At 45.0% G+C, this 23,208-nt stretch overlaps 3 protein-coding genes across 15 annotated transcripts in view; all 3 read left to right on the forward strand.

Moving 5' to 3' along the window:
- The first annotated feature begins 113 nt into the window (after positions 1-113).
- Positions 114-5,610, forward strand: LOC107266903. Of its 5 annotated transcripts, none has more exons than XM_015737917.2 (12): positions 114-524; positions 772-923; positions 1,071-1,229; positions 1,301-1,402; positions 1,458-1,654; positions 1,790-1,873; positions 1,958-2,253; positions 2,844-3,062; positions 3,230-3,844; positions 3,911-4,043; positions 4,121-4,343; positions 4,423-5,610. In XM_015737917.2, the coding sequence occupies exons 1-12, from the start codon at positions 512-514 to the stop codon at positions 5,002-5,004; spliced, it is 2,775 nt and encodes a 924-aa protein (XP_015593403.1). In that variant the 5' UTR covers positions 114-511; the 3' UTR covers positions 5,005-5,610. The 5 variants fall into 5 exon arrangements, with proteins under 5 accessions (XP_015593403.1, XP_015593404.1, XP_015593400.1 ...); XM_015737918.1 differs by having other exon boundaries at positions 117-524; positions 2,859-3,062; positions 3,914-4,043; XM_015737914.2 differs by lacking the exon at positions 114-524 and having other exon boundaries at positions 531-923.
- LOC107266905 lies at positions 5,051-8,497 on the forward strand. 4 transcript variants are annotated; one of them, XM_015737921.2, is made up of 9 exons: positions 5,051-6,160; positions 6,228-6,321; positions 6,479-6,597; positions 6,665-6,778; positions 6,906-7,071; positions 7,138-7,355; positions 7,430-7,597; positions 7,666-7,844; positions 7,950-8,497. In XM_015737921.2, exons 4-9 carry the CDS (start codon positions 6,669-6,671, stop codon positions 8,087-8,089), a joined length of 981 nt encoding a protein of 326 aa, XP_015593407.1. In that variant the 5' UTR covers positions 5,051-6,160; positions 6,228-6,321; positions 6,479-6,597; positions 6,665-6,668; the 3' UTR covers positions 8,090-8,497. The 4 variants fall into 4 exon arrangements, with proteins under 4 accessions (XP_015593407.1, XP_024939736.1, XP_015593408.1 ...); XM_025083968.1 differs by lacking the exon at positions 6,228-6,321; XM_015737922.2 differs by lacking the exons at positions 6,228-6,321; positions 6,479-6,597.
- Positions 8,498-12,473: 3,976 nt separating this feature from the next.
- Positions 12,474-23,208, forward strand: part of LOC107266892 (protein kinase C-binding protein NELL1) — a 32,128-nt gene continuing 21,393 nt past the window's right edge. For 4 of the 6 annotated variants that reach the window (XM_015737887.2, XM_015737888.2, XM_015737889.2 and 1 more), the window contains exon 1: positions 12,683-14,513. In XM_015737887.2, coding sequence (XP_015593373.1) covers positions 14,150-14,513 — 364 coding nt within the window. In that variant the 5' untranslated portion in view covers positions 12,683-14,149. The other 2 variants (XM_025083958.1, XM_025083959.1) reach the window with 2 other exon arrangements.

A 23,208-nucleotide genomic window follows, 5' to 3' on the forward strand; every position in this document is an offset into this window, starting at 1 on the left:
TCGAGGAAGCCTAAAAAGTATCACACATTGAATAAAATATTAAAAACAAAATACATTACACGTGAAGAATTTCTACTAAAATGATATACCTATATACTGTTTGACCGATAGAGTACACGCGCAATCGATAATGACAGAGCTTCATTCCGTAAAATGTGATTTTTATTTTCTAGCAATTCGTAATCAAAAATATTAATAGCAATCGTCTTTAAGTATCATATATAGCATTTTACGTGCCCTTGTTAAACGATGAGGTTCTTTATAACGATCAGAAAAACCTATCGTCTATCACACATCGGTTCCTGTCATATTATTTATGAATCAATTAATGCATTAAAAATTTGCTACAAATTATCGACAGCTATTTTAAAATGTGATGGGAGTGAATTTAAATTGAAATGAAAGGAATAATTCCATTTGTTTTTATTGTTGGGCAGTACAAAATACTTTGCAACAACAGCAATAATCGTAGCGACATCTCCGCGACGTCCGCCATCTTATTGTATTCATCATGGCTTCTACGGGTTAGTGATGAATTTATCAAATTTTGAGTGTATTTTCGGCATGTTTCTACGAGAACCGGCCTACCGATTTTCTCATGAATTCGTACTGCACTGAAACAGCATAGTTTCGGCAACACCTGACATATATTTATAATCGTTCTAACGAATCTTCTGTCTCCTGTCAATCTTGACACTTTTTGTCATTCTTTCTGGGCGTATTGGGAATCAATGTTTAGGCATTTAACGATGAACTTCTTTCGTGATCTAGAGTCTTTGATGTGCGATACACTCGACCTCAGTGGCCAGGGCCTCAAGAAGCTAAGCCGGTGTCCATCTGATGCAGATATCAGCACATTGATTGTGGATGATAATGAGATCCAGAGGCTTGACAATCTTGATTCTTATCACAGAATCACTAAGGTCAGAATTATGGAAATCTGTATTTAAAACAAAATAGAAGTGTATATTATATAAAATAATAAAAACATTTTAAAACACTGCCGATAGCACTACTTTGATGGGAAATTAAAGGAGATATTAATGGAACAATGATTTTATTAATTTTAGCTATCTGTTGTAAGGAACCAGTTGATACGAATGCATGGTGTGTCCAAGTTGCACAATCTTGTAACTTTGAACCTAGCAAACAATGGTATATTGGCAATAGAAGGTATCAAAGAGATGATTAATCTACAAACACTGTGCCTGGCTGGTAATAACATTAAGGTACAGTGTCTCACAATACTGAACATATAACAGCATAACAGACAATTGCTAATGCATCCTTATCTTCACAGTCAATTGAACATTTACATACTAATACTAAATTGGAGCATCTAGATCTGTCTGAAAACAGCATCAGCCATATATCAGACATTTCTTACTTGCGAAATCTAAAGGTAACACGTCAATATTACATGCAAGTATTTCAATAACAACAAAATAATCTTTCAGGAACTCTTCTTGCATAACAATCGTATAATAACACTGCGACAGTGCGAACGCTATCTACCCACGTCACTGGAAACATTAACATTAGCCAACAATAACATAATGGATCTAAATGAAATGTCTCAGTTGGGAAATTTAACGAATCTCGTAAATTTCTCAATCGCCAACAATCCTTGTGTCAGTATGACAGGTAATAACATGTATCCTTTCAATATAGATAAGCTATTACAAGTATTGTTATATATTTGTGTATTACAAAAACATCTACTCTATCAGACTTCAGTACAATAATATAGAATGTCCCCAGTTTATTCTTCTTAACCAATAGATAATAGCGGATTTGATTATCGGCCATTTGTTATCAATTGGTGTATGAGTTTGAAATCGATTGATGGTTATGCCGTAGACCCCATAGAAACGTAAGTAGAATTTTATATTAACAAAATGGAATTAATATAGCAACCTAATATTTTACTAACAAGGGGTAACTAACACTCGCCCAGTCTAAAGGCAGAGTGGCTCTATTCTCAGGGTCGCGGCCGGCAATTTCGTGTAGGTGAACATTCGCCATTAGCTCAATATCTAGCATCCGTCTGTCCGTTGTCCGGTGAATCATTGGAAAACGAGTCGAACCGGAAGCTCAGACTGATTTTGAGTAAAGCGCAGCATCATCAACAACAACTAAGCCAACAAAACGATGCCGGTAGTGTTCACAGTCTAAGCAGTGTCGGTATGAGCCCGTCACCAGCGACAAGGCGCCGTCTCAACACGAACAGGACAAGTTCCCCAAGAAGACCCAGTGAGTTGAACTGGACGGTTGATTATAATTCTATTAAAAATAGTCCTAACACCACACGAAGACACTAGAAATGACTAAATCTGAACTATGACGTGCATGAGATGTTCAATCGTTGCTTCTATCACTCCAATTTGGTTAGCATTGAAAGGAGTAAACGATAGAACTTTTATAAGAGCGAGTTTTGTCAACACGAACCGTTCTTTGTGTCCTCTAGTTGCGCCAATGTCGGCACACTATGAAGACAAAAACTTGCGAACGTCTAGATTTTACGATGCAAAATACTGCGCCTGCATTACGCCTTACAAAGGTACTAGGAACGTTGAGAACAGAATACCAATCTTGTTGAGCAATTAATTATTAGTTATATGTAATCTTATCTCCAGCATTCGCTTCTTACTGAGAGTTTTGAATCTTTATCTTTAATATTAATTCATTTTAACGGCCTCATTTTAACTAGCTGCTGTAATATGTAAGCATTCATTTATCTTAACATCATTTACACGCTTCGGCTAGCATTGCTAGCGCCAAATGTCTTCCATGCACATTCGTTTTAATCGACTATCGAATAATCATATGTCAAGTCTAAGCAGACTCTCTTAATTTAGATTCATCACGCAACACCCTGAAGATGCATTCGCCAGATCGAATGGTGACCAGCTGCCACACCGATGCAATGGTTTCTTCCTGCCATGCGATCCTCAGTAGCGAACACGATAGTCTGATGACTCAAAGTCTGGATCCGAATATGCTGAGTAGTTTAGCCAACAAGTCAATGAACGAGCATGTTCACTTGTTGCAGGATGTTGAAGGTATGATCTTAACTTATAGGAAAAGGTTAACCCTTCACTTAGTAATAAGTAATCTTCACGGCCTAGAAAACATTTCTGCTCAATGAGCAGAGATCATTTCACGCATCATTCGTTGAACTACTGTATTTCTTTTCTTTGTTTCTATTCATTTATATCTCATTATACAGAAACCTCAAGTCCCCTGCAGGCAGCCACAAAGCTAGTACCAGTTCCAGAGTCTTTGATGAGTCCAGACTTCCGACCGCCATCAGGACTCTCTCGAATTCTACCTAAGACACCACCCAGTAAATTGAATTCACCTAGTCAGATAACGGTGCCCTCTAAAATATGCCCTGACAGTAATGGAAAAGCGATACCCATAATAAATACAGCTAATCCTATGGCGAAGACGAATCTTGGTACCCTGAAGGCAAACGCGCTGGCGAAGAGCAACTCAGCGACTAATTGTACAGTGGCAAAGGTCAACATTGCGAAGCCTGTGGTGACAAATGTTAATGGGAAATGTCCGCATAGCGTGAAAATAAATAATTACGTTCAGAGTAAAACGCTGCCGGTGAAGCGTAACACTAAAGGTTCACCGAACTTAGGTAGAAGCGCTCAAAGACCAAAAAGTGCAAGCGACAGAATGAAGAGTAATCTGACGAGGCGCAATAGGGACGGTGATGGTAACGCCGACAATAATGCCAATTTAAGCAGTGACGAAGACAGTGAAGTCTGTCAGGCTAAGCTTGATGGTATTCGACATAGAGCTATTCAACGACGTCAGGAAGATACAAATAAAGGTAATAATCGAATGTTTTGATGCGTACTAAACTGTAACTATATTTATACTTTTATTTCTAATTAAGAAGAAGATCAGACAGAGAAGGCAGCTATTTGTATCCAAAGAATGTGGCGAGGATACCGCACCAGGAACTTGAATAAAAAGGCAACTAATGTATTGAAGACAATTGAGATGATTCGGACGAATAAATATATCCAGTAAGATTTTATTAATTATATTCTATATAGAACAATGTTAATGTCATATGGTCTTCATTGGCCTCTTTGGCTTCTAGAAAACTTTCTACTGATATGGAAGCGACAAGAACAGCCCTCGAAAGCGAACACAAGTTGCAACTTCTGCAGATGCAGGCTATAAATGCATTATGGAAGAAAGTCGTGAGCCTTCAACCTAGTGTTGGAACGGGTGGCGGGTGTAGCGACGGAGATCTCACTTGCCACTCTAAGACCGACGTCGTTACCAATCTTGCAGAAGCGTGCAACCTGTTGCAAACTCAGGTAATATAATTCGGATGTATGTTGCACAAAATCCTAAAAGTTTAACGAAAGTATGCTAATCGTATTATATTGTCAACAGGTTCAACGTCTCCAGGACTCCATGTCCGAGATTAAACGTTGTGTGTCGAATATGCAACCAAAACCAGGTTTAGTCGATAAGGGCGTCGCCACGCAGACTGAGATATCTGCAGTGCACACACCGGCTGGTGAAGAAAATACATTTCCATATGCGCGACCTTGCAGGCCACAATCGCTACCAATTCACCAGACGATACACGAAGGAACAGAAAGTAAGAGTTTTGCTTCAAACCTGGTGGATAGTGTCCTGAAGAAGGTTTCTCAGTCCACCGATACAACAGATGATGAAATCAACACAGACATTCTCAACTCCAATGAGAATCCTGAGTTGCTGAACTTCAGCGAACACCCGGACGTGTTTAAGAGTTGTGAGGAGATTGTCGACACAGAATTCAAAGACATCGATATGAATGCTGATGAAATTGTGGAGAATGAGTATAAGGACGTCATTGAGAATGTCGCCATTGAGGGCGTAGTTTGCGAGGAGACCCTGTGCAAGGAACTGCACAGTTTCATTGAAACCGAAAGCAACAGGGAGAGCAATGCGAACAATGAGAAGGAGGAAAACTCTGGAGAACATTAGATGACCGAAGAAAGTTACTGCGACAATTGAGAGAATGATTAGAAATTACCGGACATTACTTTATTGAGCACTTAAACAAAAATGCTCGCTATATAAGGAGATCGAACAGCTGATAATTGATTAAAAAATGAATTAGCCAAGAAGATGCGAACGTCGCATCCATAATCTAAGCGACATATTTACAGTTTCTTTTTTTACAATTTTTTAATATCGGTTTAAGGAAACCGACACTTCCGAAAAGAATCTAATGAACTGCCATGACCTTTGGTAATGTTAAATGCGATTTATTCGCATCGCGATGGCGAATGGAAGACAAGTTTTCAAAACGACGCACGGTAAACGTGACGGTGTTGCCTTCTTATGCGTTAATAACACTTTAACGCCATCTAGAAATGCGATTAGTTTATTTGTCGATATGTCTGACGATGAGGCCTTCGCGAATAGAATTATCGTCTATTTGCTATTCAGTTGACGTACGCTACGATCGGTATTATTATTGCATGTCAATTTCCGAGAATTACATAATACACTAAAGGATGTAACGGAATCATTACGTTGTTCGTACAAAAAATGGCGCTGCTACGTAAAGCAGAATTCTCTAGTCAATATGCTTTGTTTCTCTCCTACCTCTCTTTTTTTGTTCTCTCTCTCTCTTACTCTCTCGGTATTTAATAGTTTCGAATTTTAATGCGGACAACTCAACACTGTTCAGCATAATAGCGTCTATTGTGTAGAACACTAATCTAGTCAATGTCTTAGCTTTTAGGTACTCTCGATATTTTAATATAGTATTAATAATATCGGCGCCATTAGCATTGCTATATAGCTGCTCTCTGTTAATCCCGAATTCACAATTTCAATCGAGTATTGTGTTATGGCACAATAATACACAGTATTGTTAATAAATTGCTCGATTGAAATTGCACACTTTGTGACACATCAATTCTTACCTTAGAAGAAAAGAAACAGTACTCTTGCTATGCGCGAACGCATTGCGCAAGGAAGACTGCATTAATGCATGCGCGATGACATTACGAACAAAAAATATTGTCATTTAGTTTGCGTCTCGATGTTCTATCAGTTGATCAAAATCTAAAAATCGCGTCTACAGTATCCATTAAAAATCTTCATTTTTTGTCCCAAAAGTCATAGAACTGTAAGTTATTTATTGTTATCTTCGTGCGACATTCCTCAATTGACATAAACGCTCATTATCGTTTTAGCCATATAAATACCGAAACCAAAGAGAATTATTATTGTGGGTGCGGTTGATCCATCACGATAGTACTTGATATGCTTATCACTACACTTTAGTTGGTAATTTGACATCATTTCTGCTTATTCAAATATTGTGTACAAGAACCGAAGAATTTTTTTTGTTAAACAAAATTCCAGAAAATCAATGAAATTAAAGAAATTGGTTTATCGACGTTTGCTTTATACGTAGTTCAGGGAAAAAATGTTTGCATTCAAGGTTAAACGTGAGTTAGTGGTGTGCTGTGCGTTCTGCTGCTTGTATGCATGCAAACGCGGCGATAAATGTGAAGGCGAGCGTCGCGCGCTCTTGTCACTGCACCTAACCTCTCCGTAAAGGTATAGGCTTATTTGTCTTGGTCATATAAACATTCGAATAGAAGGTAAAAAGCTTATAATTGAATAGGCACATGGGATTCATCAACGACGAGCTCCAGGAGGTATCGAAGCTGTGTCAAAATGTTATCGATGGTAGTCGACTGGTGTGCTGTGTTCAGAGTATGGTTCGAGTGGAAATAACGTAAGAACTCATTGTGTTTTATAAAAATGATATTATATGCTGTAATAATTTAAATATAAAGAAAACAGTGTAAGTTAATTTATGAGATTTTATATCTGGTCAGATGTAATATCTTGAATTTTTACAGGAAAACACAATTCAAGAAAATTATTGTATGTATTCAATTTCCACAAGACTATCCGAAAGTGCCTCTTCTCATTGAACTTAAGAGTAAGACTCTCTCAGAGAAATTGTTGAACAGACTAACTAGTGTTTGCGAAAAAGAATGTGAAAATCTTTTGGGAAAAGCACAGGTGCGAAGAGTGTAATGCTAATTGAAAATGGAGAATTATTATTGCTAAAGTCAATTTGACTTTCAGATACTTCCGGTCTTAAAATTTATAAGTAACTTCATTGAGGAAAATTCTCTTGTTTGTTGCTATGATGAAATTGCTTCCTTAAAGAAGCTCTTGCTAGAGAACGATGAACTCAAGCTTAAACAAAAGACCTCGATGATATACTTGAAAGCTCAGCAGGGTTCATATTACTTAAAAACCAAGATAGTGGTACCAGATAACTATCCTGAACGCTGTGTTGGGTATCTATTCAATATTACTCATGTCTATGGTGGAACAATTTTGTTTCATTTTAAAAATTAAATTATGTTTTTAGTTTAGAAGATACCGATAGTAATTTTCCTGCAGCAATTGTTCGCTATATCCTTGGAAAAGGTAAAGAACTTGGTAGACAATGTGTGGAACCACCGATAAAAGAAAAGGCTCGTGCAACACTCTTTCAGCCATCACCTTCCTTAAACATAGTTGCTTCCTTCCTTGTAAGGTAAATTAATACCCAAATTGGACTTCATAGTAAAATCTACTTATTGGTATTACAAAACCTTAATGCAGGTCAGTTAAGATGTTGCCAATGGAGCGCTGTCAATTATGTCGAAAACTCTGTTTACCAGAGAAACCAGAAGAAGCAGTAATCGATGAGAATGCTGACCTGCATGTAGAAAGACTCTACTGTGGACATCTGTTTCATCTGCAGTGCTTAATAACATATATGAAGACTCCACCGTTTCACGGTAAAGATACAACGTCAAAGTTGAATATAAATTATAAATGAAAGTAGTACAACGTGTCTCACGATATTTATCGGCATTTTATGAAATGCACTTATATAATTATAGGTGGTAAAAAGTGTCCGAGTTGCGGTCAGCGAGTCTACCATGACAAATGGCGATTAAGTGAGCGCTTGGCGGAAGAACGTTGGGCCCACCAACAAGCTCGCGCCAGGGAATTAGCCGAAGTTGCGGACTTCTTTGAATGAAAAGTATCATCAAAATGCATCTAAAACAATATTTGATGGCGTCACGAACAGATTAAAGAAAACATGTCGGCTTTCGTCAAATCTAACGACTTACCGTGTCGTGTGTAACGACGACTAAAGAGGATCGTCCCTTGAGACGAAAGATTAGAAATGACCGCGTATCAGCTTGTCGAGAAAACACCGACGACCACAACGACATGATGCCAATCACACGTGCGAATATGACTGTGTCGCATACTGTCAACATTGGCAGCAAGGTCGAGAGTATCTTCGTACGATGGAATGTAAAAAACCAATTATATATTTATTTATATATATAGGTCACGTCTATGAATTTCATATAAGGAAGCAATTTGAAAGTTTATTTCTCAGTTACATCTTCCCCAAATATAATATGTCCAACAATAATATGCGTCCTGTTATCCGGCAGATCTTCCCAAAATAGTAACAATTAAGTGGATTCTTGCGTGATCAAATACAGAGAAGCTCAGGTTCGCACCGCCTACTAAACAAACAGACTAGAGACTAACAAATGTAAGCGTGCGTACCTTTATGCGTGCGCCTGTTCTCATAGTAGTGACGTATTGATCCTTAGTAAAGCGTACGCCGATCCTTCTATCCTCTTCATTCTCATATTTTTAGGGGCTTCTCCATCTTCCTTCTGGATCGTCATACCAACTCAGCCATACCCACCTTTTACCGTTACCAAGACAGCCAAATCACTTCCTCCCTGTGGATGCCCTCGTTGGATCTTAATGACAATGCTTTATTAGCTACACTGAACCCCGTTGCAAGTCTGAAATAGTGCCAATGATGTTACCCCCTGCACCTTCTCCTGGGACTATTCCTATTCCCTGTCGCCTATTTCTTCGTGCCATCCTGCGTTTCAAGAAAAGAAGGAAGGATAGATGGATGACGTAACACCCTCGGACATCGATTCCCATGCGCTTTGAGAACTCCCCAACCAACGACTAGTCATTCACTCGTTTACCCTCGTGTGGCCTCAAGCCCCCCCCCTCCCCCCAGGATTACGGAAAGAGGGTTCGTCGCTCTCCGAACAGAGTAAATTGAATTTCGAAAAGAAGAAGGTTCAGACACACACGTATGTACTCTGGTGCAACCATGCACGCACGCATCTATGGAAAGAAAGAGAGAATTCCCAGAGCGGGTGCGTGTATACTCCATGGGAAAACAAGGAGTGAATCCAAAGCAATATGATGTGTACTGTAGTCCTGGCAAAACTAACAGTAACTTGTCAGAGTAATTTCGGTCTATCGATTCTAGGTTCGTATATACTAAGCCTGGTAGAACATAGTAAATCGCCTGTGATATAATATTACACACGCCCTGGCATGGCGCGAGTAACGTGAATACTATACTAATTAATGTAATAGCGCTGGCCATTTTCTACGTATATTCGCATGGACTTGAAAAGGCCATCGTCGCGCTTTGAACAAAAGCGGCTTCGCGTGGGCAAAAGTGCCATGGAGCGTGGGAGGGGTAACTAGGGTGAAAGAGACAGAGAGAGAACGTCGTACACCTGGAAGAGCGTTCTCTTTGAAAGGAGCGTCAATTGTCGAGGCAAACCTAATGGCCAAACGTTTGTCCCCAAGCACAAGTAAGCGGTGGGATCGCTTACATTTGTTCGTTTGTTGCACGCGCAAAATCAGTACCGGTAAGCATAATGAATGGACGCGTGTCGAGGACGACCGCGATGAGCATGAGCCTTTAGGGAATCCGGCGAAGGTAGCCTCATGCGCGCAAGCGACAGATGGTTCGCGGGTCCCAATGCTGAAAGCGATACGTCAATTGGGATCCTTACGTCACACAGTATGAATTCGAAATTGAAAATCGTCAAGAAATCATCATAGTCATTATAGTCAGATTAAACGATTTGATATGTTTAAATGATATGTGGACTTTCGATAGTTTTTAATATCTACGCAACTGTTTTCGTGAAACGTGCGTAAGAGCTTAGATTAAGGCTGCTGACGACTAAGATGCTATTTATTATCGCTTATTAATTTTTTTTTTAATTTTTTCTTGTCGCTCGCAACATTTTCACGTTTTATTTATTCATCACCGTGCGTCACTCCACCGATTATTGAATACGAATTACACCTTTTACGGTACTTCTACCCTCTTGTGCTAAAGCGTCCTCAAGAAAACCATAAGACGACACCTCGTAAAGCAAAGAAGTTCCAAGACTGTTTTTCTTGAACGTCTATGTGATGTTTATGGGACTTGCAATGTCGACTAGACGTCTATGAAATTTCTGTGGTGCATGGAGTATATCGCTTGAAAAATGTACACAGAGTGAGATAACGAATAGCAGTAGATAGATAGAGAAAAGATAGATAGATAGATAGAAAGATAGATAGATAGAGAAAAGAAGAAGAAAGTGGATCATATAAGTATTTTGTGGGTACACTAGTGCCATAAGCGATACACTTATAATTACGTATAGGGCAGTCCGACGTAACGTGTAACGCGTGGATCAATAGCTCGGAAATGGCCGGAAGCCAAGCCTGACGTCGTTTCGAGTTTTGTGGTTGTCGCCGGAGTCTCTCTACGTCGGCCTCGTTCCACTTCCTCTTCTTTTTCCTTCATGGTTCATCGTGATTTCTCTGCCATTTTTCTAACTTCGAATCCACCTTTCTCACCAGAGAACATATACCTAGTACTTTGATAGCAGAATCATGCGCTAAATTATATATAAGCATACGATATAGCTTCCTACTCGGAAACCACTCATTAGGCCATTTTTCGGTACACGATTCGTGGAATTCCCAGGGTGGCGAGTCCAGCCACAAGGGCGAGCAAACTCTGGGAATTGGAGACTAGGCGTGTCGTAACCAGGGGTCTAGCCGCGTATTACTTCAGGGTGGAATATGTCTTTGTCCAGGGAAAACCCCATCTTAATTTGACAATTATTGGTCAGGTACGATCGAAATTCACGAGAAATTTAGTCAAGCCGGGTCGATGCGACGGGACACGTAGGACTGAGCGGTACCATAGTCCCTGAGGATAAGGCCACGTGCTAGGTGAATCGCATGGCGTATCAGCCTGGCGTATTTTTAGTAAGTAGAAAGAGAGACAGAAGCTAGCGCGGGCCTCGCCAATACATCACGGTAGGAACAAGCCTCGGGGGGACACCGCGTAGTCAAGATCGTCCCAGCATCGATGATCAACACGCTCTATAGGTACTTCGATCTCATTAAGAACTGGCGTTTCTAGAACAATATGCCAACTAAATATTGCGTTTAGATATACAATTAATTAAAATATTAGCTGCTTACAATGTTCCTTTAACTCTTACGAAAAAATGTATGACACGGGAAGCATACGATTATCTTGCTGCTCGAGTACCAGGTTGTCATAACGTATTTCTTTCTTACCTGAATATCTGTCACTGTCTTTAGGGAACTTCGAAAGCGGCACTCGCCTTTAAGTCTTTAAGGATACGAACAGGGTGGTCACCCTCTGGCACGAAGCAAATGCGAGCCGCCCGTTTAAAGGGGCTCCCTTGTAAAAGGGGATCAATGTCCTTTCTTCGTCCAGTCCCACTCAGTCTCTCCGAAAGACTGTACGTACCTTGTCTAGATACTAGCACATAGCATAGACTGCTGCTGTTCGACCCTCGTTTTTTTTTTGTACTATGTAGTAAGGAAATACTTTTGGAGCATATTAATGATGAACACTCTCTTTGATACCTGCCTTTACTCCCTTCCTTCTACAGGTACTTTTGGTGATGGCGGGAATGAAACAGCCTGTATGACACCCTGATAGTGAGTACGAACCATGATGGTCGGTACCCAAAAAGGGATTGGGAAACCGGTGACTCGTGAGTGCCCACGCGCCTCGTTGAACTCCCACAACAAGTTGTACCACCTGGCGCCCACCTCGTGCTCTCCAGGTGCTCAGACCCCTACCTGCGATGTGCGAGTGCCGTCTGTCCTCCACGAGAAACGTATACAAGTACAATACAAGTATGTAATATATATATGAAATAAGGAATTATGTAACTCCGAACCGTCGAAAAACAAGGAGACGACGCATCGACGGCCTATTCTTACAGAGATTCTGAGAAAAGTAAACGACGTAGAATAATAAGTAAGGATAGCTTCGTATCGAGAAATCGTGCGATCTTGACGTTAAGAGAGCAGATATCGATATATTTATTATATAAAAAGAAGCGAAGAGAACAAATTATAGAAACAAAAGATCCGATTCCTGGTAGGTCGTCAGGAGGTCTGAGACGAGGCATCGATTTGCCTCGAGGTCGTCTAAGCCGGGTATCGCGAGGTAGCCGTACCCGTCGACATTGTCGCGACGGCGCGACGTTGCTGCGCGTACGCAAAGAGCGTGAGAAGCGTTGAAACGACGGCGGCGGTGACGGTGGTGGTGGCGGCGGCGGCGGCGGCGGCGGCAACGGCAGCGTCGGTGCGAGTGGATACGAGCGAACGTGCTAGCTAGCTAGCTAGCTAGTTATTAGTCAGCTAGTTAGTTTGTTAGATAGTTAGTGAGTAAGTCAGTCATCGGACATTCACAGTCAAGCAAAGTGCGAGCCAGTAAGAAAAGCCTACGGTAAGACCTAGCAAGGAGGCTAGCAGCCAGGCAGCCAGCCAGTCGTCGGAGCCGCGCGCCAGTCTTCGACGAGCTCCCCGACGAGCTGACTGCCAATGCCGGTTCGGTCTGCTCTGGCACCGGGAGAATATCACCCCTTCTCGTAGATCAAGAGGTGCGTTCGAACGTGACGCGTTGTCCCCGTCCTCACTCGCCGACTGGCCGCTCCCGGAGGAAGAGCTTTCCGAGTCTCGGCTCGAGGACGGTCGACGAGTCCGCGTGGAGAGTGTGATCGTAGCGAGAACGCGTCGCCGAGGATGTGTCAGGATACGAGATCCTCGTGAGAGCAGTGTTCGTCAAGGACCTATCGCAGTACATTGTTCTGCATAGGCCTAAAATAGAATAATTTGATTTTTCTTTATCTTTTGGTTATTCACGTTTATACACAAAACATAAGACTCAACGTTTCATTGGGAATATCGGCATCCTCCCCTCGCCTCCCCGTTCACCCTTACCCAGAGACTGGGGGATCCCTTCTATATCATTCGCTGTTCGTTCTTCCTCGGAGATACGTCGGCTGGTTACGTTGGGATTAACGTAAATCGACGGGTATAAAGTCGCCGTCGGTTTTATTACGCTAGACGCACATTAGCGTCACGGTGCTAGCGGCGCTTGTGTAAAAATACATTGTCCTCCTGTTTCGAGCGTACTTCACGTCATTTCGATCGTGGCCATTCGAACTGCGGAATCGGTCAGACTTTTTAAATACGATTAGGAGAAAAAAGACTACGGCTTGTATTTATTTTGGATAAGTGATATTAAATTCACCTCTTAACCAGTCATTCTGATCGATACCTTTTCTACTGTTCTTGTGATTCGATCGTACCGCGTGTCCGTTGCTCTTTCTCACCCTTGGGTCATTCGGCGCGCACGACAGTTGCCACGCGTGACCAAGAACCACGAGACGTTATTTTAGAGTAGAGATCGCCACGGGCAGGCGACGGAACGGACGCCAACGACCGCGAGCACGAGGTCCGGTAGAAGTGTGTCGACCATCAGGATTAGAGGGAAGGAGGAGGATTCGTGCAAGAAGAAGGAACAGGAAGGAGTGCCGGCAGTGGCTGCTGGGCCTGGAGAGGAGCCGGTACGCAGGATCGTACCGATCGTATCGGGGGCCAGATAGAAGAGGCGGAGGAAGAGTAAAAGGAGTATCGTACCGGAGTACGTAGAAGTACCCAGGTCCAGGAGGGAGACACAGAGGTAGAAGAAGAGCGAGGAAGAGAGAGAACTATAGAGATAGAGTGTCAGTGGTGCAGCGGGGTAGGAGAAGGAAGAGGAAGAGAAGGTGGTGGTAGTAATAGTAGTGGTAGTGGTGCGGTGCTGGTAGTAGTGATGCCTCGTAGTGCGGCGTCGATGCCAGGAAAAGACGACGTCGCCGGTGTCGAGCGGAAGCGCTGACGCGACCAGCCTTCGCCGCTGGCCCCGGTGCAGGACATGAACGGACCCCACGCGAGGGCCCGCATCCCTCGTCGCAGACGTCACGCTCGTCGTCGCAACCCTTACACGACGAAGAACGGCGGCGGCGGCGGCGTCGGCGGCGGCGACGACGACGACGAGAGGCAACACGAACTCCTTGACTCCGAAAGATTGTTCGAGCCGGCTCAAGCCGGCTGGAGTCTCAGCCACGAGGAGGACCTGCTCCTTGGACACTTTACAGACACGAGACACGAAACCAAGGCCTATCAGCATACTCATCGAAGACGCCGACGGCGAGGACGTCGACGACTTGATTCAGCGACTTTCCTACTCGTAGCGGCAGCTACGGCCTTCCTTGCTCTCGCCACCCAAGTACCACCAGGTACGACACTGCAATACAAAACCTAAAAGCCTAAGTACATCGCATTATTTCTCTATGTATTATCTCGAAGATGGTTTATCGGCGTATACGTGTCTGTTTATACGCGTATGTCTAAGCTTGTTTCTTTGCATGTACTTCTATTCGCTTAAACCTAGACGCGCACATCTGCTCTTGAGAAATAAAAACAGCCGCGGGATACTGTAGTATAACGAACAAGAATAGTACCTGCATGTATGCTTACCTACTACTATTTACCTTCGTTTCTGGCAGTGCGAACTGCCAAGAAAATATTTTGCGCGAGCAAACAAACCGCCGGATGGAATACAATAGAATAGGGAGGGTGAAACAGGGTGGAATAACGTGATAAGGTATTCCTAGGATATCGAGTGAATGAGGAATCACGAGGAGTATAGTGCAACGTGAAAGTTTCGTATCCTCGCGAGACACTATAGTCCCTAAGGGTTTTCGGGTGCTTTTGTGCTTTTAGGGTGGCATGACGTGTGCCCTTTCATCCCCATGGGTTCATACACGAACGTCCACACGTGATCGTACTCACGCACGTCCCGCACACTTCCCACGGTGAGCAGACATAATTCCTGAATTCCTCATGAAATATCGTCTTCGACAATGTCACCTATCGTTTGCTCCTCGAGCGAAATGGACTTTTCCCCCCCAATACGATCTAGTGCGCCCGGTGCAAATCCCATGATCCCTCAAACCTGTGAACCCATCAATCCATCGCAGTCTCACGACTCCGGAATCCTTGGATCCAATCAACTGTCCATAAACCTTAAGTAGTAGAATTCAGTGAACCGGTGAACCATGCGATTCTCATTCCCTTTATCTCTTCTTCTTCCTCTTTATCATCATCCTCATCCTCTTCCTCTTCCTATCCGCTTCGCTAGCCATTTCGCTGAGAAATTGTCGATCGTTCCATATCCAGGACGAGCTGTCCCCTTCGATGAAGAGCGAGAGAGAAAGAGAGAGAGAGAGTCCTTTCTCTCTCTTACTTTCTCTCTCTTACTTTCTCTCTGCTGCCCACCCCATCGATCTTCCCTGATTCTCTCTCTAGGATTCACCCCTCAGTTATTATAATGAAATGGGATCCTTTATTCTCGTAGACCGGTCTTACCCGACCGTCCAAGCCAAAGAAGAGGAACTGAACACGAGAGCAATGTACGTAGAAAAATCGCTACGACGTCCTAGGTGCGTGGTGCGTGCAGCGTGCGTGGAGGGTGCGAGTTCGTTGGTGGCCAGGCTATAAAAGAAAGAATGAGAGAGAGAGAGAGAGAGGGGGGGGGGCAGGTAACGCAGACAATATGGATGCGGAGCCAAGAACCCTAAATATTCGGAAAGCTAGCGATGTCAGGAGTAATGGTGCCGGTCGGCATGTGACAGCTGCTGTCACGGCTGGTGCTTCGACCATGTGCTTCGCTCTCCTCCTATTCCTCCTCTTCGACCACCTCGACTATCTCCACCGACTCCCGAATACTCTTCGCCCTAGCTGAATTATCTTTGTATCTATTAATTTACTTAACTTTTAACAGACGTGCAATTACTTCCACTGGCCGTTTAGGCGCTACGTATCTTCTTTTCATTGTTCGCTTCAACAAATTGCTCTTCCGTGTCTTGGCAGTGGTGACTAGCTTGTAAAATATCCTTCCACCACGCACAATCAAAGCTTTTATCATCGTCCTGGTACGTACCCCGGTTCGCGAGAAGCTTTCGATCTCGCCACAGAGTGGATTGGCAATTCGTCAGGGAGGTCCCGGCCGTTTCCATGGATCGATTTCCGATAAGCCGATAGCATCTCAATACGGTAATGGCAGTCTCTAGTAGCAGGAGGTAGGGCCTGCCTTTTTCTACTCGATTCGAAGAGAAGTCCTCGATGCAGTTGTTCAAACTAGGGAAATGGCTCTGGAGGATGATCTCCTGGTGTTGGTGGTCCTCGGGACACTGTAAGCTTTATTGTTTTTATCGGCAATGGTAGAGCAAGGGCGCGGCTGTTGGTCACACTGGGTTGCATAAGGCAATCGCTACAACCTGGAAATGCTAGAGAAACTCGGGCGTTGACTCTTTCAGGGAGGCGATACTACTTAGGATTCTGAACTCGCCTCTAGAGTTCAGTCAAGGAGTACATTCGCTATGGCAATTCCTTCGACTACGTGGAATCTTGAAAAGTTGTGAATAACCAGGAGGAGAATTCTTTCTGATTCTCTTGCTCCGTTTCACCCTCGCTCCGAACTCTCGTTCATCGATCGCCCCCAATCGACCACTCTTGCCATCTTGCGTCCCGTCCTTAAAAAGGCAAAACGTACGACGGCCTCGAATATCGGCGCAGTCCCGTCCTCTTTAACCACGATGCACCCAATGCATAACTGATTTATATTCGCTTGCCTTTAGGCACTTCTCAGCTCCTCGCCAGATTCTTCGCCTTTAGGGAACATCTCTAGAACCATTCCTTCCTTCAATTTTCTAGGTCGTTCAGCATGGCAGGGAAGGTCAGGATTGGTTCAAGTCCAAGAAGACCATTCTATAATTAGAAAATTACGAACGAGCAGCGACATCCGTGTTTTTGAAAAATTTTACTGATTCTTAACCAACCCAGATCCAACTTGGATAAAACGGCGGTATAGTGCATTACCTGTAACACCGTCTAGGGTGTCAAATGGGAACACAAATACCGGATCCATAAGTTCTATCAGGACGAAATCTGTTTTCGCCATCGGGAACGGGACGATCCTAATAATATATATATTCTTCTTATTGTATAGAATCATGAATATTGGGATTGAGGTGACAAGGTAGCAAAGAGACCGAGAAACAGACGACACAGAGAATACGAAGACACGAAAATAGGACGGGCACGCCGGGTATTTCTGTTTCGTGGCCGGCGGACATGCCGACGGAGGAGTCGCCCGATGTGTCGTCCGATTCCGAATCGAAATCGTCAAATATTTCAATGGTTGTCCCTTTATCAGGTAGCCTTATCAGTGGCCGCCAACGCGACTGCAACGATACCCACGCTGACACCTCGTATACCGAGGTTCATACTCACGAGATACCCTACAGGTATGCATTAGGTATAGCGCATCTGACAATTGGCTTGGCCGTCAGTTTCGTCATGAACACGAAACCGTAAAGTGCATGAAAAACGAAAGACGAGGCCGGCTAACAATAAAGCCTGGAAACTTATGAAAGTAAATGCAATTGGTGCAGGACAAACCGTCGCGCGTCCCACGTCATCTACGTTCGTTAACGAGTGCGCGAGGACTAGAGGTACCTAGAGCCAATGACCAGGAGAGGTGCGAGGGTGTCCGAATGGCTTAGCAGCTCGGTAGCTCAGTGGATAGTCTTGACTAAGCTATAGCGAGAGAGAGAGAGAGAGAGAGAGAGAAGAAGAGGCACAGAGAGAAAGAAAGAGAGAGACCCAGCAGCCCAGGGGGAAAGTCTGAATGCGTGTTATTTTCGGTGGAAAAATAAAAATAGGTGCGCTCCGCGAGACGTTGATGTGTCTGCCGGAGGACGGACGGAGGTGAGAATCGTTTCTCCTCGGCTCTCTTCGCCTCCCTTCGCCTCCCTTCGCCAAACATGAACTTTTATTACTTCTCTTCATCTCGGGTTCTTTGGTGTCTAATGAATCTCAGCCACCCCCTACGTATGTACCAACCGTTATAACAACGTAGGAACGGTGGTTCCAAACGCCACTCAATCCACAAGTAGTGCTATTCATCTGACAGAGTATTCCTGCAAGTCCTCCAGGACGGTGATGATGGAGGATGATGGCGCCTCGGCAATGATTCGTGGGTGGAAATCGGGACGCGGACAGGAGTTAGAGTCTAGACACTTTAGAGAGCGGATAGAGAGAGGATCGACACTTGAAATAGAAACGCGGCTCGTAAAACGTGAGCCGATTCCTTGAAGAAGAGACAGAACGGGCATGAACGACGTCGCTCAGCTTGGGACCCTCTTCGTCCGAGGCGTCGTTTCTTCCTCCGCCTCCTCTATGATCCGATGAGTTTCGCGTTATTCCGGGAGTGCTGCTCATTTCATGAGAGAGAGAGAGAGAGAGCTAGCAGTACGCACCAGCGCATTCATACATATCTAGCTAACGCTACAACGTTGACGTCCCTAATCGCAAAGTTACCCAGGGTCCTCGCTATGACGCCCGTCGTGTCCCACCAAATCGCCTCTATTCGGGCAAAGTCGAAGAATGCAAACGCAGCCTGAGAGATCGATGCGCGGGCTACGTGCTCTCTCTCTCTCTCTCTCTCTGCCTACGACCTATTCTCAATGTGCGACTGGTGCGCGAGCGCGCGCGCTTGCGTTATCGCGTGAGCGCGTGCGTGCGTACGCAACCGAGCTACGTCAAATTAATTGAATATGCGTGCCTCATTACGCCCGAGACACGGACTTGGGAGATTATTCAATCCTATTGAAAGTTCAAGTCAAGTTCACAGGTCGCGTTTTCCTAACCTCCCTTTGATGATGCTGTTCGCTTTAACCCGGCATATCTTTCTCGTACTTGCATTTCATCTAGGCAAAGTGACCTCTTCGTTAGTGGGCGACCCTCTAATCTCGTTAAGAGCATCCCTTGGCTTACGGCTACACTTCCTGCACTACTATATCACTGTACCGGCATTACTATTAGCTGCCGGTACTCACCATCGGCCGTGCTCGACCAACCCTCTAGCCTAGTATCGTATAGGGGGATGGTCGAGGCACTGCACTTTACCACCTCTCGTTAAATGGGTGTGTGCTATTTGCCGAGTAGGCTTGAATTTACCGGAAGTACTTGCCCGCACGTAGTCTACGTACATACCTCAGTTTACTCGACACATTAAAAGGGACTAGTCGATGGGTGCAGCGACGCGGTCTACCAGGATGCCGTGTTCGTATGACGCCTACGGCCGAGGGAGTATCGAACCAGGATGGGGGTGGCTCTTAAAACAATATAAGAAAAACAATTATCCAGGATCCAGATCATCTTCGTAGCACGAAACTACGTGTAAAAATGTAAATGTTGTTGCCATCCAAACGGCAGCTCTTACCGTCTCCCCGGTAGTCGGACTTTCTAAGAGAAGTACACCTGGATACCATCCTAGAATGGCTAAGAATAGTCAACGCGGAATTATCCGGATGCTAACGGTTAGGCAGCGTACAGACAGTCCGAACTATTCCGCCAACTACCGTCTGAGATTCCTGTGGCTTTGGGTACGTATCCATTCTCATCACGACGTGTTCCACATGTCGATGCTGAAGCGTTCCTCGTGCCGAATCGCACGCGCGACGGCCCTGGACGAATTCCTGGGTGAAGTGGCACGCTGCTACCGTGTGTATGTAGGCACACGTCTAACGGGTGCCTAGACCTAGAGGATGCACCAGGTCGCTTCTACATGGAGACCCAAGCAGGGCAAGTGTACTTTGTCCAATCCAATGGACGAGAGGAACTGAACTGTGCCTGATTGTTTGGCCCTGGGCCAAATCTTACCCGGGATCCCGCGACTCTCCGGACTCCATGATGCGAGAAATTGCTCGAGGATTCGCGTACACGGGCATAAATTATCGTCCAGTAGCCACAACATCGGGGTGTCCGGCCTGTGTCAAGCACAAATGATTTACCGTGTTGCTATACGCGCTCTCGCACTTCCCTCGGTACGGTGGACAATGTTCCTTCGGACGAATCGCGCCAGACACGCGCCAGACGAGTGTTCTCTCTCTTCGCTCTCTCTTTCTCTCTCTCTCTCTCTCGCTCTCTCTCTCGCTCTCTCTTGAACGCTCTCTGGAGGTCGTTTCTTTGTACTCGTTGCACATGAGTTCCTGGCCAAGAGAGAATGAAGAGGAGAGCTACGCGCGAGAGTAAGATTTACATCACTGATGGAGACGTGCATTGGTTATATAAAAGTGGAAAAGTTGGTGGACGTACGGAAATAGAATTTTTTAGCAAGAAAAAAGAGAGAAGGAAAACATCTTGTTGACATTTTATGACATCAATTAATTTCATATTAATGCTTGTCACGGTAACTACAGTCAATGATATTTTTCGTGATTTTGGAGGCTATTCGGCGTCTGTCTCTCTCTGATTCATGCGAGCTGCTATAAGCTCGTCCTTCTCGTACTCACAGTGGATATAGAGGATACGTGAAATTTTAGACCTAGACCTTCTGGATTTGATTCACCTTACTATACAATGCAATGGGTATTCAAGGGGTGCTTTTTACCAATCGACTGTATATCTTTATCATCTTTTACGATCATATAAGCGGTTATATAAGCGTATTAAGAATTTTGTTCAATCTAAAACCGGGCTTCTCCGATCGGCAGGACTTATCTCTGGGTAAATAATTCATAAGGAAACTTATTTGCAAGTAGAAGAGACTCATGAGAAATTGCTAGACTGAATTACTGGCCCTATCTCAATCTTCCGACTCTATCTGTCAGTCCGTATAAACCGTGCTCGTATACAAAGGTGCTCGTAACTTTGAAATACGTATAACTGGTTCGCGTTTGGATCTTACCTACGACTGTATTTGAGACTCCCCTCGTGGCGCCAGGTTCATCGTAATTTTTCCCCCATCGGCAACAACGATAAACACCAGAGGCCCTCAGCTGTCGTCAGTTGTTTCCCATTTTTCACTTCGCCATCTCGTAGTCGGTACTTGGCAGATTTTCTTCATCGTCGGCAAAAGCACCGGTGATTGGTGGCAGACGTCCTGCAGTGACAGGGCGCCGCGGTGCTTCTACTTCGTAGAAAGGACAAATTACACCTAAGCGTCTCGGAGCCTGAGACCCTGTCAAGCCTCAAGGATCCCTATGTTATTCCATCATCTTGTACCTCTAACTCCACCTTCACCTCCTTCCTACTGATTAGTTACATACATTCGACTCGCGTATAACTGATGGGGAAACGTTCGTTCGATCGCCCTTATTTAAAAAGGTGAGCGTCTCCGTCGCGGCGCCCGTTCGCCATCCGCTCGTCAAACTGATTTGTTTTTCTCCACGGGAAATTACGGTTCCGTCCTTCAGGTCTGGCAATGGCAAGTAATCGACGACTCCTGGAAAGAAATGAAATTACGAATTCCAGGTAGATTTTTTTTTCCTGTCGTCCCTTGATAAGACTCTTCTGTAATGACCTCTGACCCCGCCGCGCTGCTTCAGACCTTCGACACGGTCCTCTTTCTCAGGCTGGATCTCAGAGGCCCCGCAGGGATGAGAAACGGCAGATTACTCTGCGCCACGATGTACATAGATACACAAGCCTATGGAAGCTCTGACCTAGTTAAATCTACTTCTCTGATGACGTTGCAGGGTAAGTCTGCCGCGCGGCTTTTCATCCCGTTTGGTTATTCGACTGACACGCTGCTGCCAGCTCGAGTCCCAGGGTGGTAAACAACTTGATTGGTTCACCAGGAAGAATACCAGATAGGCGGGAGCAGGTGCTGGCGCGTAGGTCGTGCGGATATCCCTGCACCTGCTGCCACACCGGGAGTCCAAGGTGGAAGGGTGCACTCTCATCGTACCCGTTGTCCCACGTATACGCAGCACAGTGTACTGAACCCAATGGAAGCATGCATGCATGACCACGCAGCGAGCGACGTGAATCGCGTGGTGGTCGTAGCTTTGAGAACCGTACGAACTCTGAAGAGTGCCGGTACGGGCAACGACGTCTCGTGCGGTCGAACTTGCGGGTCTTCACGGTGGCGGCTTTGCTGCCATAAGGAGAGCGTGTGGACGACGTCGGTGAGGACGGCGACGATGCCGAGACAGAGAAACGACTGTGAGACCTATCGGGTCCTAGCGGTGGCTCGTTCGCTGGCATCGCTGCCGACGTCGACGTTACAAGTAGCGTCCCCGCACACGGATATACTCGGGCGAGAGCGTCACCCCGCCACCCCTCCGACCAAATTGATTTTCCCCCGGCTTAAAGGGAATCCCCCGGAATCCTGGGATTTAGCCCTAAAGCATCAGAGACACGGCGAACGTACATCCTTCGCATATATCTGGCTCCATCCTGGGCATCCTGGATTTCTAGGCTGGGTGCTGCCCTTACGGCTCGTCGGGAATTCGAGAGAGGGAGCGAGAGAGAGAAAGAGAGTAGAGTGAGACAGTAGAATGGAGCAGCCACGCGAATTGGGTCGCAAGATAATAGGCACGCCGGATAGAACGAAATAAAAATTCCAGCAACGCGACGCTCCGCCGGGTCGTCGTTCGTAGGCTGTTCCAGAAGAAGTCAGCACCAGGATACGTCGCGACTCGGTTATGGGTTATGGGTTTACGGGTCGAGGAGCAAGAGAGGCGCTTACTGAGGTGGTTGGGCGTTTCGGTGGGTGGCTGGCTGGATTGTAGGTTCGGGCGGCTGATACGGGGTGTGGAAGGGGGGCATCCGGGGTTTCGCCGAGTTCACTGGCGCAATGCGGGGTAGCCAGACAACATGGCGGCCTCCTCCCGTTCACCCTTCACCAGTTACTTGTATCTATGTTCTCCTGGGCCTTTCATCCACGTGCTACTCGTATTCATAAACACTGCACGTACAATCAAATCATACGCTGATCTGTTACTCGTTTAGTTCATGCATGATCATTCCACTTCGGGATCCTTATACCTTCCACTTTCATAGACTCAACAAGCTCTATACCCAAAATCTTCTATCGATCACTGCAAATCCGTACAGCATGACGTACCCATTGTCAGTCTT

The sequence above is a fragment of the Cephus cinctus genome, unplaced genomic scaffold (genome assembly GCF_000341935.2).
Source record: "Cephus cinctus unplaced genomic scaffold, Ccin1 Ccin1_scaffold0330, whole genome shotgun sequence".
Taxonomy (NCBI): Eukaryota; Metazoa; Arthropoda; class Insecta; order Hymenoptera; family Cephidae; genus Cephus; species Cephus cinctus.

Coding starts and splice junctions, on each gene's coding strand:
- LOC107266903 (XM_015737914.2), top strand. CDS start 732: ATGTTTAGGCATTTAACGATGAACTTCTTTCGTGATCTAGAGTCTTTG. Junction 3,845..3,910: donor TCAGGAAGATACAAATAAAG/GTAATAATCGAA, acceptor TTTCTAATTAAG/AAGAAGATCAGACAGAGAAG. Junction 4,344..4,422: donor GCAACCTGTTGCAAACTCAG/GTAATATAATTC, acceptor TATTGTCAACAG/GTTCAACGTCTCCAGGACTC.
- LOC107266905 (XM_015737920.2), top strand. CDS start 6,669: ATGGGATTCATCAACGACGAGCTCCAGGAGGTATCGAAGCTGTGTCAA. Junction 6,779..6,905: donor ATGGTTCGAGTGGAAATAAC/GTAAGAACTCAT, acceptor GAATTTTTACAG/GAAAACACAATTCAAGAAAA. Junction 7,356..7,429: donor TATCCTGAACGCTGTGTTGG/GTATCTATTCAA, acceptor TTATGTTTTTAG/TTTAGAAGATACCGATAGTA.